Source organism: Tachysurus fulvidraco, chromosome 23, assembly GCF_022655615.1.
Source record: "Tachysurus fulvidraco isolate hzauxx_2018 chromosome 23, HZAU_PFXX_2.0, whole genome shotgun sequence".
NCBI lineage: Eukaryota > Metazoa > Chordata > Actinopteri > Siluriformes > Bagridae > Tachysurus > Tachysurus fulvidraco.
The window spans coordinates 11,270,664-11,287,205 of NC_062540.1; the positions used below are offsets into that span (position 1 = coordinate 11,270,664).

General features: G+C 40.0%; 1 protein-coding gene and 1 pseudogene across 1 annotated transcript; both read left to right on the forward strand.

The window, feature by feature from the left end:
- Positions 1 to 3,786: 3,786 nt before the first annotated feature.
- Positions 3,787 to 5,029, forward strand: LOC113641934 (annotated as a pseudogene).
- Positions 5,030 to 10,756: 5,727 nt separating this feature from the next.
- Positions 10,757 to 14,451, forward strand: LOC113641943 (acidic mammalian chitinase-like). The gene is made up of 10 exons (XM_027145142.2): positions 10,757 to 10,830; positions 10,931 to 10,957; positions 11,057 to 11,261; positions 11,347 to 11,403; positions 11,481 to 11,646; positions 12,403 to 12,527; positions 13,066 to 13,189; positions 13,287 to 13,469; positions 13,568 to 13,684; positions 14,031 to 14,451. Exons 1-10 carry the CDS (start codon positions 10,806 to 10,808, stop codon positions 14,169 to 14,171), a joined length of 1,170 nt encoding a protein of 389 aa, XP_027000943.1. The 5' UTR covers positions 10,757 to 10,805; the 3' UTR covers positions 14,172 to 14,451.
- The last annotated feature ends 2,091 nt before the right edge of the window (positions 14,452 to 16,542 follow it).

Genomic DNA, 16,542 nt, shown 5'->3' on the forward strand with positions numbered 1-16,542 from the left:
ACATCAGTAGAAGGATTGTGGTGAGTGACAACCCTACATTTGAAATAACGTTCGCGTCATGGTGAGTTATTCTTACCTCCTGCTGCATGTTTAGTTACAGTGGTAGGAAGTATCTAATTTGCTTCAGTCTACACGCAAAGGCGGACCTACCGGAGGTTTGGTCCAAAACGTTTTGTGACAAGTCTTTAGACTGCACTATGTCGACGGCAATTACCCCCACCAAAGGGCATGAGTCGAAGACTAAGGAGGCTGTATCCCGTCCTTGTCCATCATCATGTGGAGCTACCATCTTGGGCAGGGACCCTCATCCTATGTGCATAGTGTGTATGGGCCCGAAGCATGCTCAGACGTCGCTAGCAGACCCGCAGACATGCGCTCACTGTGTGTCATTGCCGGTGAAAATCTTGGAAAGGAGGCTGAAGGTGTCGGTGGCTAAACAGCAGGACCCTTGCCTGTCTGAAGCTGCCTCGACAGATATGGCCCATCTGCCGCGAGCTAGCAAGAGCTTGGCAGACATGATGGAAGCCGAGTCCCCAGACATGCTTCCGCGGTTCGATGGCCTGCTCATGCAGGTGGATGATGAACTGGGGGATGAGGATGCAGATGGCGATGCTAACTCTGACCTCCTCGATCTGGGCACGGACGATGAAGAGGAGGATGACAATTCCACCTCGACAGTCCAACAATCTAGACCACCTAGTACGACCGATTCGGCCCCCCTGCTGACAGCAGCCTGCATGAAGTGTGCAAACAAGCCGTGGCGAAGCTGGGCCTAGCCTGGCCAGCTGCCGAAGGTGCCGTGAGAGACCTTTTACGATGGGAAAAAGTGCCTGCGTGCATGAAGGAGATGTCTCGATATTGGTCTAGCCCCTTTAAGAGTAAGCTCCCCACCAAGGGACACTCGATGTTGGAGATTCAGGGGATGGAGGAGCTGGGGTTGGCCGGACCCTCTGCAGTGGAGCCTTTGGTGGCGTATAACCTCCATCCAAATCGACAATCTGTTTCCCCCTCATCGCAGTTTTCACTGTTGAGTTAGACAGACCGTTTGACCGCCGCGACCTTTCAGAGGATGTACAAATACGCGGGGCAGTCCATATGTTCGATGAATGCTGTGACTTTACTGTCTGCATATCAAGCGGAGATTTTGGAGGAGAGGGTGCGGCAGTTGGACTCAGGTGTACCGAACCCGGCAGTCTGGGACGAAATCTGTGTTGTGAACGACTTTTGCGGTTCAGGGCTGCGGCCATGTAATGGGCCTGGCCGTGTCAGGTGAGAGAGCACTGTGGTTAAACCTGTCAGGCCTGGGCGACGCTCAGAAAGCAGAGGTGATGGATGCCCCTTACGACCCGACTAAGGGCTTATTCGGGCCCGCTCTCGAGAAAATGAGAGAAACCAGCACCCGCAGAAAACAGGAGGATGAGACTTTTCACCTCTGTTTGCCACACAAGCAGGCGGCACGACCACCCTCTCAGCCGATGCGGCAGGGCTTCGCAGCAGCCGCAGCATCGAGAGGGAGGCTGATGACCGCGAGAGCTGTGAGACCTGCTCACAGCGGACAGGTCGGTCAGCGACCGCGTCCGGATGGCTCCGGACCTTGGGGAAAGCATTCTTTTGTGGCTGTGCCGGCTAGGAACCGTCCACCACACCCCGAGGAAAGGAAGAAAAAGCGTGCGACCTGACACACAGGTTTTCCCCGGTCCTTCTCTCTCTGCCGGCGAAGAGAAGAAGGCGGGAGTTCAGCCCTTCTGTTCTGAGTTTGATAAGGGCTCATTATGTTTGCTCTCCTCCAGTTCAGCGAAGAGAGGGAGGTCAGAGCCATGTGCGGTGTCAACAAGCACTCACACACACAGGGAAATTGATAATAAAACATGCATTTTTGCAGCCAAGCCACGGGCTGAGGGTGATACACTCCCCAGGTTCGAGAAACGACAATAAATGTTGCACTATCGCAGCCAGGCAAACAGCCGAGGGCGATATGTTTAAAAAACCCCGGAAAATGCAAAGACATGAAATGCGCTCCCCCAGTCCCACAGCTGGGGGCAGTGCTCGCTTCCCCGTCAACAGGAGCCCGCATGGCGCATGTGATCACTGCGTGATGATTGCGGGGCGGAAGTGTACGGGTACCTTCTCTCTACCCACATAGCCAGCTGGCGCACATGCGTGGTTCATCCGTGGGTTTTAAATACATACACACTGTGAACTATATACAACTAATAATAATCTAGAATTTTTATTCTGTTAATTCTTATTTCTTTTATTATTCACTATTTCCTTTATCATTAATTATGTTTACCTTCTGCTCTGTGTTTATGTTCTGTAAAGCTGCTTTGTGACAATGTCTATTATAAAAAGCGCTATACAAATAAAATTGAATTGAATTGAATTGAGTTTTAGCAACAGTTTCACGGGGATACAGACTCCAATTTGCCATGAAACTGCCTTGTTTCAACGGGCTGATCATGTTGTTGGCCGAGGGAGAATTGGCTGTGTTGACGGCCGAAATTGAAACCCTGCTGCACAAGCAAGCAATCAGAGTTGTACACGGGGAGGAAAGCCGTCAGGGCTTCTATTCCCGTTATTTCGTAGTTCCAAAGAAAGGCGGCGCAGCCCTACTACCCATTTTGGGTCTGCGTGTATTAAACAAGCACCTCAGAAAGTATTCATTCAAAATGCTGACACACAAGATGCTGTGTCGATTGATTCGCCCAAGCGATTGGTTTGTGACGATAGATCTGGCGGACGCGTACTTCCACATAGATATTTATCCCTCTCACAGGAAATTCCTCAGGTTTGCATACCAGGGCACAGCATACGAATTTCAAACTATACCGTTCGGGCTGTCGTTAGCTCCGAGGGTTTTTACCAAATGTGTGGGGGCAGCCCTGTTCCCGTTGAGGGACAAGGGCATACGGATATTGTTTTACATAGACGATTATCTGATATGCTCGTCGTCAAGGGAGCAAGCCATAAAAGACACAGAGATTGTCCTGAATCACCTCAGAGACCTGGGTTTCAGGATACACATGATAAAGAGCCAGCTGGTGCCTTCTCAACATACAGAGTATTTCGGGATCAACTTGGACTCCCTTTCGTATCAAGTCACATTGACGGAAGAGAATCGTGTCTTTCACACAATGTCTCGCTCGTTTTCAAAGGGGACGAGTGGTCCCATACAGGCTGTGCTTACGAATGCTGGGGCTTATGGCTTCGGTGATCGCGGTAGTGCATTTGGGGCTACTCAAAATGAGGGATTTTCAGCACTGGATCACGCGCTTGTGTCTGTGCTCTTGCCGGCATCTCAGCCGACCGGCGAGAGTCAATCATGCGTGCGCCGAAGCGCTCAGACACTGGAAAGGCCCTGTGATGCTCAGATCGGGGATTCCCTTAGGGGCGGTGTCATCGAGAGTAACTATGACAACGGATGCGTCCTTAAAGGGTTGGGGAGCAACCCTAATGGGCAGAACTGTGAACGGCGCGTGGCTGATGCACGAACATATAGACTGTTTGGAGCTATTGGTGGTGTGGCTGGCACTGAAACATTTTCTGAGTTTCCTCAGAGGTCGGCATGTTTTTAGTGAAAACAGACAACACCACAGTGGTTGCTTACATCAACCGTCAGGGGGGCACACGCTCCCTTCAGCTGCATCGGTTGGCGAAGAAGCTGATCGTGTGGAGCGACACACAGCTTCTGTCTCTCCGGGCGACTCACGTTCCGGGGATCTTGAACAGAGGGGCAGATCCCCTTTACGGGGAGTGGAAACTCCATCCTCAGGTGGTGAGCCAGGTATGGCAAAGTTACAGTCAGGCTGCCGTCGATCTCTTTGCCTCGCGAGAAAACCATCCTCATCCGTACATGTTAGCCCTCTGGGCCTGGCCCGTGAGAGATGGAATCTGAATGCAGCTGGCTTGCTCTCGACAGTTATACAGACTATACAGAGTGCGAGAGCATCCTCTACCTGCGCACTTTATAGCAATAAATGGCGTGTTTTTGAAGAATGGTGTGGGCGGAGAGTGATTATCCCTTTTCAGTGCTCTGTTAGGGATATATTATGCTTCCTCCAAGATCTGCTTGATAAAGGGAAGGCTTTCTCCACCATTAAGGTGTACCTGGCAGCTATTTGAGCCTGCCATGTAAGTTTTGGTGACAAGTCGGCAGGCTAGCACCCTTTAATAAGTCGTTTTATGAAGGGGGCGTCGCATAAGGCCGGTGTCTAGGCCGATGGTTCCTTTATCGGATCTGCCCATCGTCTTAGAAGCCTTGTCTCAACATCCTTTTGAGCCAATAGAGGCGGTGAGTCTTAAGAATCTCTCTCTTAAGACGGCACTGCTCCTGGCTTTGGTGACAGCCAAGCATGTGAGTGCTTTTGTACCCAAGGTTTTGGAGTCGGCCAAGGTGCCCGTCTACTGAACTGGCGGCTTTTCATCCTCCACCATTTTCTTCTCTGGAGGAGCAGAAACTTCATGCATTATGCCCAGTGCAGTCTCTTCAGGCGTATGTGGACAGGACAGCTGGTTTCAGAACTTGTGACCAGCTGTTTGTGTCTTGGACTACTCCTCACACAGGGAAGCTGTTATCTCGACAGCTGCTATCCCACTGGATTGTGGAGGCGATATCTGTGGCTTATGGTTGCAGGGGTCTCCAGCCCCCTACGGGTTTGAGAGCCCACTCCACTAGGTGTATGGCCACATCGTGGGCTTTACTCAGAGGAGTTTCCGTTCTGGACATTTGCTCGGCGGCGAGTTGGGCAATGCCGCATACGTTTGTGCAATTCTATAGGCTAGACGTTTCGGAACCGTCCTTAGCACACGCAGTGCTGGGAGCCGGTACTACTGTACCCGTTTGGAAACAGTAATATGGGTGCAATCCGGGAGCTGTCTATATCTCCCATAGTGAAACACCGAGCGAAGTTAGAAAAAGAATGTTGGGTTACTTAACGTAATCCCCAGTTCTTTGATAACAGAGTGAGGTGTTTCACCAGCACTTCCCTCCTTGCACTTGGACAGGAAGAAATTTCGTTAATGACGTAGACAGGGGTCGACCTGGCTGATATAGGCAAGGTGGAGTCTGGTCACAGGTCGACCTGTCTGTCAAAGACAGACGTGGTGTCATAAGAGCTCCCGTAGTTGGTCATGCCCAAAGCGATTCTCATAGTGAAACACCTCACTCTGTTATCAAAGAACCGGGGATTTTGTTAAGTAACCCAACGTTATATGTACTTAAATTTTTGGGTACACACAACATTGTTTATTTAAAAATATATGTAACATGATAGAATCTATTAAGTAATTGAAAGTTAAGTTAACTTAAAATTTAAGCTCATTTATGTTAAAAAAAGACAATTAAGTGAGTTGTAAAATTTTAACTTTTTGTAGATTATCAGCTATTGGTCTGCATACTGCATTGCTGCTTACCTAACACTACAAACAAGTGTTTTTTAATGTCAAAACCTCAAAATCAAATATTTTGCTTAGTTTATATAAAGTTAAGCTTACCTCTTTCCACCGTCTTCACATGTGCATCACAAAATGGATCCAGTTTTTTCCAGATTTACATATCACGTGGCTCAGTCATATACTTAAAATATTATGTTATAATTACTTAGTTTTGATTTAGTTAGATTTTAATACTAGTTGACGTGACTTATGTTTTTTCATTATATTTAATCATACACTTATGTTCACCTTGTAACTTATTTATTTATGTTACAGACACTATATATGCTAAGTAGAGGTTGGAAAGTTAAAATTACTTTGTTATTTGTGTATAGTTTATTTATTTTTATAAGTAATGGTTGTTCAGCCAACGAATCGTTTTTTACAGTGTAAGAAGAATTGAAGATGGACAGAGACAGATGAAAACCACATTCGTTTTGATGGCTCTTGTAGCATTGAAGAGTTTTAAACTGGTGCTATGATTGGTCGACTTATTATTTTCCCAGGTTTCTGCCCAATGCGGTTACACCTGTAGGAGATAACCGCCTCCACCCTACATTGGCCCAGGCTAGCTCCGGCAATCTGACTATAAGTTTCAACGGCAACTCCAAGTTGAAATTTACAGAAGAAATGATCAGCCAAACTCACGAAGACTGGATTCAGTTGAGGTAGGTTTATTGACAGTCGTATAGACAGCAATCAACCTGTTGGTACCAGGGATACAAGTTTGTCTAGCAGACGATACTTGCACCGAAGCACTGCTGATTTCAGCAAGCTTATATACAGCTCTGACATGCCCCCCTCTTCGCCATACCCTCCTTGCTATCCAATTATAAAATCGCTCACGCACGCATTTTCCGCATGCTTAGGAATTTACCATTATCTCCAAAATGGACCCTTTTTGCCCAGATGTTGGGTCAATATTTGCCTATGCATTAGGCCACCTAAATTCCCAATATCTTCCACCTGAGGGGTCCCATTTCCATAGGACTTGGGCCTACGTCATCCGGCCATAAAGCTTATAAGTTGGGTTTTATGCATTTTTAGATTGACTGTTTTTTACAAGTGAGGACTTAACGTTTCAAAGGTAATTGGCCAGAATTGTGAATTTCATCCATTTTAATAAGCCTGCCGAACCACAGGTGTCGTTAGACTCCTTTACTGGGGCATGTGCCCGTCCGGTGTTGTGCCTCAAGTTTAAGTTTTATGCACAGATCAAGTTTTCCTTTATTTGCCAGTATTTATATAGGAAACGTAAGTCATGCCTGTAAACGCATTGCCGTCGTACTTTAACGGAAAAGACAAACTGGCGCAAGCACACAGAAATCAATATCCACGAGCGTCTGTGTATCCCTTTTATAGCACGCGGTCATGCTATAACATGACGAAACTAAAGTAATTTTTTAAATATCAATCGTATTCTGACTCGATTGTTACTGGCTCCTGTAGATCACATCTGATGGACATCAGATGTTTTTTGTGAAAAGCAGAGAAATAGAAGCAGAAAGTTGAGGGAGGTATTATTATATGATCAGCCAGTCAAAACCATAGTGAAGTCTACAGAAAATTAACACATGTATGTGTTGTCAGATATGAAGTTACTGTTTAGAGGATGAGTTCAAGATATATCAAACCTCCAGTTTCGAGGACAGCATCCTCAGGAAGTGCATTGATGAGGCCTGGAGAGACACTGGCCAGTTGAAGAGGGGGTATCAGAAAATCTTCTCCAACCTTTCAGCAGTCATGCATGGAATATTGTAATTTTCCATAGCAATGCTGATTGTGAGAGGGTTTTTAGTCTTGTGGGCAAAAACAAGACCCAGTACAGAGCTAGCATGGGCACTAATGTTGTAAGTGCTTTGGTGGCAAGAAAGGTGAGTTTGGCTGCAAAGGGAGCGGTTTGTCACATGGAAAACTTCAGAGATGCTCTCCTTAGAAAGGCGAAATCAGCAGGCTATGAGGCAAAAATATCAAGAAGTGCCACAGCTGTTAGGAGTGATGAATGACTGAAAATGCATCTCATCCTCAGGTAAATATATTTGCTTAAAAGGACATTACACGGTTGCTGTGAAAATATCACACGTTTTGGGATTTTATTTATTTTGTTGTCTGATACAGTATGTGTTCAAGGGACATTATAAAGTTATTTATAAAGTTTAAAAGACCTTTAAACCTTGAAAGCCCTTTGTTTTTTCTGTTATTTATACAGCATTTTTATATGGTATGCTATTTGTTTATTTTTGTTATTTATAATGTCCCATGTATTTAAGTAATGTTTAAGAGAGATGTTTTTGCTTTTATGTTGCCTTTTCAATAAAAGAGTTCTTCGTGGTCTACTTGTATGTTGAATAACTAGATATGGTGGTGAGTGAGAACTATCTGCTAAGTAAAAAGTTGTGATGAGTGAGCATGTGAACTTAATCAACACTGACCAGCAAATGTGCCTGACCTCGCGCTGTGTCGCTGCAGTAAGTTGCTACTCAAAAAAATTTTTTCCAAGGTTGGCAGGTCTGCTATTATCCTTTTTGGCCATATAATTGAGAAATAATGCTGTTATTTTTACCCTCTTTCAACTGTTTAGACTGCATCTGTGCTGAATATATAGTATCAGAACTGTAAATATTGTCCATGCTGTCAATACCTTTAGTCAAAATGATGTTATGTATGATCATAATCTCCACTTATTGTATGTACATACAAAAATACTTATATGAAATTCCAGCTCTTATGCAAACAAAAGACACTATACTCAGAACAGAACAATACAATGACTTTTATGAACAGGTTTCCCAAGGTTTTGGGAACAACCACTGCTTTAATGTGGCTTTTACAAGACATGGGTGTACATAGTTTTGTTCCCGTCTATTAATGCAAAATAGAATTTAATTATTTTTAGTTATTTATTATTTATAATAGAATAGAATTATAACTTTGTGTTGTACAAAGCTCATAAATAGCATATATTGTAGAACTGTATGTGTAAATCTGTTTTAAAGATTGACTCTTTTTGGTCTAATACAGCTTTAAATTATTATTGAAAGAACAAATCGATTACTGCAAATTAATATTAAAAAGCACAAATGTTTATTGGTTGAACTTTAAGGGTCTGGATATTAAAGGAAAATGCAAGACAAGTCAGATTTCTAATATTTTGTGTGCCCATATTATATTTGTTGACATAGATAACATTAGTATAGTGTTAAGATTTGTTAAGAGTGTTAAGGTTTTTTTTTTTAGCTCTTATCTCCTTATGGGGTTATGGTTCTCTAACTACTATAGAATTGCCTAAAGGTGGTCATGGAAATCAGATCAGGTGACACTTGGGCAGGTGAGGGTTTTCACAACAGTTTTGCAATGTGTTGAGGATCATTGTCTTGTTGTAATATTCCTTTCATGCCAAGCCTCTCAAGACCAGGACTCAACTTTTAAAATAAAGATAATCTCCCTTACACAGAGCCGATCCTGACCTCCCTGGGGCCCTAAGCAAAATTCTGCTAAGGGGCCCTCCTACCTGACCCGTGAGCCATGTAATCCATTTGCCACACATTCACACCTGACACCCCACTGCTCCCACTACAAACCTCCCTCCTTTTAAAAAATGTTTGCTCCTAGTGAATATGCAATAGCAGATATCAGAAATTATGTTTTTACTAGTGTAAAAACGTAATTACTGATATCAAAAATACGGTTACTACTAGAAATCACACTCTTAATATTTACATTTTAAGTATTGAAAACTGAATTCTTGATATCAAAAATCCATATCATGTGAATGTATAAAAGCTAAAATAGCTTGCCATACTGTATTACTGTGTTTTATAGTATGCACGAGAGCAATACTTGATCCCTGATAGTTATTATTTACTGAGGGATGTGCATTCATATTGACCTGGCATGTCCATTCCAATGTAAATCCATTGGTTTCCATATTGCATTAATGTTGTTGTAACCTTGATTGAGTGACTATAAACATTGTCATATAGGAGTGCTATCATGCTACTTTTTGTACTGGTCCCCACACAGAGGGCCGAGCGGCTCTGCCCTTACAGCTGCTGAGCTTATGAAACACCAAATTTACAGTCTCCCTCCTCTATGTTTCTTATGCAGTCACTGTGATAGTCTGAGCCAGAACCCCATTTTATCCAAACAAATTTATCCTTGTTTCATCTGACAAGCGAAAGTGCTGACAATATTAGGCTTTTATCTTCTTTCTAGTGACAGATTTTTAGTATTAGTTTTCTTTTTATTTGTCATCCATAGAGGTTGGCTTCGTGTTAAGTTAGACTGCTGATGCAGAGACACTCGAAAAAGAAGAATACAAGCCTTGAACTAAGCTGGAGTCTGTTTTATATCACAAGGTTGCATAAATGGTGAATTGTGGTTTTGGTTATTTGTAGTTGGGTTCATCCTATACTTCATGATCACTTCAGCGAGTCTTATGTTTATATTCGGCTTATGTTTAACAGCTTAATGATGTTCTTGTGGCCTTATTTCCATCTTTGTGCAGTTTAACAGTTTTGTCCAAATTCCTTTCCATGGGGAGGATTAAATTCACCACTGACTGAAGTACTCTCTTTTGTTTCAACACTGGAGTCTGTAATTTCAATATGTCTGACCTGATATATGGTGTGTCTAACCTGTTTTAATATACATAACAGCATATAGTATTGAATGTACACACACCCACTCAAACAACCTACCCACCTACTCACACACAAACATGCACAGACACATACATATACAGAGTTGTAAAATTCTTCTTGTAATAGATCGATTTAAAAACCAATAGTTGATTGAATAACATAAAACAACCTTTGACTAACATAAAACAAAGTCAGTCTTCACAAACACAAACAACTTTTATTTAATTTATATTCTACCTTTAATAAAGTTTCCACTGCAGTACAAAGCAAAAGATCATTTGGTATAAAACATCATCAAATAATAATAATTATAATCATGACAAGCCTACGCAACAATTTAAATATATATTTATAAAGACATGCAATGTATTTGTGGTATTTAGTAATACGTATTATTTCTTTTCATGTTCAAGCACCTGCTGGTCATCACATAACCACACCCCCCCCACACACTTTTGTAGGCAGAAATATCAAAACAAAAAATCCAGACAGATTCTGAGCAGCTTTGTTGACTGTACAATTATTAAACCACAAGCTATTGAATACAAATCAACATTACAAATAAAAGACAAGTACTGTCAGGCATTAAGATTATTTCACCTGTTCCCAATATGCAAACAGATTATGCAAATAGGATGCAGCCGATTGGTTACTGTTCACAAGTCCTTGTACAATGTTGAGATAAAATCCTTCCATCTGACTGATAGCCAGTGTGAAACTGCAGCCATAATGACAAGACTTATTCTATTCACAGGTAATGATCACATTTTTCACTTAATATTTGGTTATTAACATGATATTTGTCATTTGTATGCTGTTTGTTTTAACACTGCACTTTTTATTTCACCTTTCAGGCACTTGCCTTTTACTCATTCATTTTGGTGAGCTTTTTCTATGCGTTTTTTTTTTTTAAGTAATTTCCCTGTTTTTATTCTCTCAAATTAAATCAAATCAACTCATTCTTTTTGTTTTAAACATAGGTTCAGCCTATCAGCTTATATGCTACTTTACCAACTGGTCCCAGTACAGAGCTGATCCAGTGAAGTTTGTGCCTTCCAATATTGATCCCTTCCTGTGCACACATCTGATCTACGCATTCTCAGTCATTAACTCTGCAAATCAGCTCACAACCTCTGATTCAAACGATAAGACTCTCTACCAGTCATTCAATAGTCTGAAACAAAGGTGAGGCTTTCTTCTTCTGCTTAGATGATTTCATTTTGTGGGTTAAAACTGATTTGCTAATCCTAAATACTAATTCATTTAACAGTAATCCAAACTTGAAGACACTTTTGGCTGTTGGAGGATGGAACTTTGGTTCGACTCAGTAAGTGTCTTTTCCAAGGTACTGCTATAAAATATTTTTCAAAGCAAAAAGGACAGAACTGCATTTTTTGTGTCCAGATTCTCTACCATGGTGTCAACCCAAGGAAATAGGCGTACCTTCATCCAGTCCTCCATCAGCTTTCTTAGAAATTATGGATTTGATGGCCTTGACCTGGACTGGGAGTATCCTGGAGCCCGTGGCAGTCCTTCAAAAGACAAGGCAAGATTCACTCTGCTCTGCAAGGTTTGTACAATTCATCTTTATCCTGGATTTTATCCTAACATACTATAGTGCTATTGTGGCCCAAACAGCAGCAAAACCACTCACTCTCATAAGGGAAAAAGAATAATCTGAATAATAATTAACACTTCCCACCAGCTGTACAAAATTTTAAAGGTGTACTGAGGTATCTAGAGCCAAGATTTTATCAGCAGATCCCTAAAACTTCTGTAAGTTGTGAGATAAGGCCTCCATGGATCAAACTTGTTTGTACAGCACATCCAACAGATGTTCAATCTGACTGAGATCTTGGAAATTTGGAGTTCAAGTTTGCAGTGTGCCAAGGAATATTATCCTGTTAAAAGAAGCCATTGCCATTAAAGAATACTGCAGCTAGTATTCTATTATTATAGTACTTTAGCATGTCTTGATTTAGAAATTTTATTTCACACTTTATTGAAAAAATGCTCCCAGTCTATCAATCTGCAAGGGTATCAACTGCCTTCAAGATCTCCATAACTTCAATTCAGTCTGCATATCTGTGATTGCATTTAGATTTTGACTCGGATTGGACTAATCCAAAACATTCAGCTTCTTCTTTTGAAGCCATTCAATTTTTTGCCCTGTTGAGTGAACATTATGTAACATTTTCCTTTGTTTCACTTATAGAAATTATGAGTTGTTTAAATGACAGCTGTGTACAAAATTTCATCTTAACAACTTTTTAGCTTGCATTCTAATAATGGTATTGTTTTAATCCATGTGTGTTTTGTACTGTAGGAGATTCGACAGGCCTATGAGTCTGAGAGCAGTACGACAGGACGTCCCCGGCTTATGGTCACAGCTGCAGTGGCTGCTGGAAAATCAACTATAGATGGCGCATATGAAATCCCTCTGATTGCCCAGTAGGTTATGATGGATAATTGGAAAGAAAGCAGGTTGTTCTAAAGTTTGCACAGTATCAAAATAGATTTTTACAGTATTTCAGCAGAATTATAGTATCTGAATAAAATATCCGCTGATATCCTTCTTAAATAGTTGAACTACTCTCATATTTATCCATATGAGGTGTATTTGATATATTTAGCCTGTTTTTACATATTTATTCTAACTTTAAGCTTAAAATATCTTTTCCGTTGTTTATTTCCAGAAGAAGCTATAAATACTGTGAATCCTGCGAGTATACCGGGTCAATGTCAATTTAAACAAAATTTCACTTGATATTTTTGCAGAACCAAATGCAGGCATAACGAAAAAGGGGGTTTATTTAGGGGGGGGGGGGGGGAATGACAAAGGGCTAGAAACTGAAAACACAGAACACAAATACATATACAAATACAAATAAAAAAGACAGCAAAAAGATCAGGCCAATTCCTGACAATGTCTATCATTGATTTAAAGATTTACAATGTCACTGAATTGGTTATTTTATTAATTATACAGGTACCTGGACTTCATTAGCGTGATGACCTATGACTTTCATGGGACTTGGGAGAGTGTCACTGGCCACAACAGTCCTCTGTATCAATGGTCTCAGGAAACAGGAGATCAAATTTACCTTAATACTGTAAAGACAAACTTTCTGCAATTTCACTTATACCCGAGTTTGGCAATCAGAGATATATTGCATATATTGCTATAACATATTCTTCCTGATTTTGCAGAATTTTTCAATGACATACTGGAAGAAACAGGGTGCTCCAGTGGAGAAACTGAGGATGGGGTTTGCTACATATGGCAGAACTTTTCAGCTGTCATCTGCAGCGAGTGGCCTGGGAGCACCAACAAGTGGCCCTGCTTCTGCTGGCACCTACACCAGGGAGGCAGGCTTCTGGTCTTATTATGAGGTTTGTACACAGCTTACTGCATGTGAGCCATCCACACTTTACTGTGATGTTCTATAAAAGACTTAATGAACTAGCAGTAAATGATTATTTCCCATCAGGTCTGCAGCTTCCTTCAAGGAACCAGCACACAATGGATCCAGGATCAAAAAGTACCCTATGCCACGAAAGGGGGTCAGTGGGTTGGCTTTGACAACAAGGACAGCTTTAACACAAAGGTAAGAATTCAAGAGATTTCAAAAGAAAGGTCATGAGTTAGTTTACTGCTGTACGTAGTAACTCTCTTGTGAACTGTATTTACACATAACATCTCATACTCATATATACAGAATATCAAGATATTCAAGTGTGTGTATACTATATAAAATGGTCAAAATTATGATCCTGCATACAGCTTTAACCTCTAGAATTCTTTGAAATTTTGATAAATTGCACTTTTCTAGGGAAATAAAATATATTTAAAAAAAATAGAGAAGCAAAGCATATAATGAACAAACATCAGCTATATGACATATGTTTAGACTTCTGCATAGCGTGCAATTACTGCTGGCTTTTCTGTTTTAGGTGGCCTACCTAAAAGATAATAACTTTGGAGGGGCCTTTGTGTGGTCTCTTGATCTGGATGATTTTACTGGACAGTTCTGTGGACTAGGAAATTACCCTCTCATCAATGAGCTCAAGAAATTGCTAAACAGTGGTGCATAACTGACTGTTAACTGTTCATCATAATATGAATCTCTATATGAGTTTATATCCTTATCTGTTCCTCTTTAACCTTTTTTACCTTCTTCAACCCTTATTTTATTAAATCCATGTTTGATTTCTCTTTCTTTAAACAAATATTAATGAAATCATTTTAATGTATTTAACACCATTACTTTGTTGCATAGATCTTTTCTGAGAAGATTTAATTATGATTGGAATTTTCTGTTGTGATTAAGATTTAACAATAAACATGATAATAAATACATAAGAATAAATGACAGAACTGTAATCTACCTGCCTTCATGAACCATGTACACTCCTGTGAGTCCAGTAAAATAAATTTTATTGTCATTGTGTTTAGTGATGTGATTAGTGAAGAAAGCCAGTGGCAGGACAAGAGTCCATTAATGCTAAAATTAATAAAAATATTAATAAGTATTATAATATATTTATTTATAATTATAATTATATATATATATATAATTAAAGTATTGTATAATAATAATAAGTATTAATTGTTTTAATTTTTTATGTTTTAATAAAATGATCCCTGAATTAGCTGCCCATGATTAATGAAAAGTCATATTTTATACAGATATTCAGACAAACCTGAATAAACTGATCAATCAAACTTAAATAACAAATTTCTTTACAAATATCTCACTGTTCTGATTATGCATCTTAAACTGATATTGATTATATAAATATAGAGTTATCTATTCTGGACTATGACAAAAAATTGTTTAAAAATAAATCAAAAGTTAATTTAAAAAAAAGTACCTTGTAAGCGAACTTGTTCTTGAAAGTGATTATTTCCCTGAAGCCATTGAATCTAAACATACGAGTAAAACACAAAAAAATGATGTACTGTATATGATGACTGGTATGTTCTCCTGAAATGTAACCTGATGTGAAGCTAGAATCTACAGACTTGGCTCAGCCCAGACCTTCTCTTAGTGCTACAGGAGCCTGAATATACAGTATGTTCTTTACCAATTGCAACCATAAAGCGAGTTTACACAAAAAATAAAGACTCTGTGTAATGCTGAAATCTATGAACCTCACAGCACCTGCTTGACATGCAGCTCATCTTTCTCTTTATTTTCAAAAGCTACAGAAAAAACAAACCTTCCTCTTCAACAGAAATAAACTTGGTTTTATTTATATCTTTATTACAGTTAACAATAAGCAAAAAAATAAGCATAGAACTTTTTTTTTATAAAATGTTTTTATTTTGTTTAAAGACAGCAAACCATAGTTATCCCAGGCAGATCTGTCAAATACAAATACTTAATAGCACAAAGAGAGCTTAAATTATCAACAGAACAGGGAACATTTCCTCTTCCTGAAGTCTAACACAGAGAGAATGAGGAAGAGCCTTTTTCAACAGACCATACAGGCAATCAACCAGAGCGACACCTACGACTAGACTTTGGATTTATTTGCACCAACATGGCCTACATTCCTGCACATATACCTATATTTACAAATATTTATTTTATATGTTACTTATTTAACTGTAAATAAGGTGGAGATCTGGTCATCATGAACGGTGCCATGTTTTGGGGAAAGCAAACACAACGTATCACCACAAAAACATCTCACCAACAAGCAAGCTGGAGCATTTGTGTTGATGACAGGAGGATGCATTTCCTTTTGGGACGCATTCCACATAAGGTTTTTTCCTAATGTTACCCTAGGGAGATCAAAGTCCAGACCTCAACCTCGTTAATATGTAGTGGGGGGGTCGTCAAAGAATGCCCTCGATCTTCGATGCACTGAAGCAATTTTGTAATGAATAATAGGCCAACATTTCTCCAAAATGACGTAAGACTTATAAACTGCTACTGCTATAAACTGTTATTGTGCCTAAAGGTAGTTTTACAAGTTGTGTAAACTGTGTTTACGTATTTTTTTACCATTATGTTTCTAAAAAAATCATTAGAATAAATTGAATAAATACATACTACATATTGAAAAATGTTCTATTTATAGAAGTTTGGTGAACACAAAATAATTGTTATTTGGGCTTGATACAGTCTGTACTGGAACAGCATGGTCAATTCTGTTGTTTTTGTTATATACTTAAGACATTTGTGTTTGAGATCAAAAGATTAATATGAAACATTAGATCTGAATTTCTGCTTTCATTTCTTGATATTTAAATCTAGTTGTTTTAAACAACAAGGCGTCAGACCACCCAAATTTTTAGACAGCAAAAAGTATATGTATAGTCTTAAAGGAAATAACACATAGTATTTGGTTACATATCCCTCATCTGAAATAACTGCATCAAGCCAATGAGACACTGACATCACCGTGTTGCATTCATTTCCAAGTTTGTACTGCAGCTTCTTTCAGTTGTTGTTTG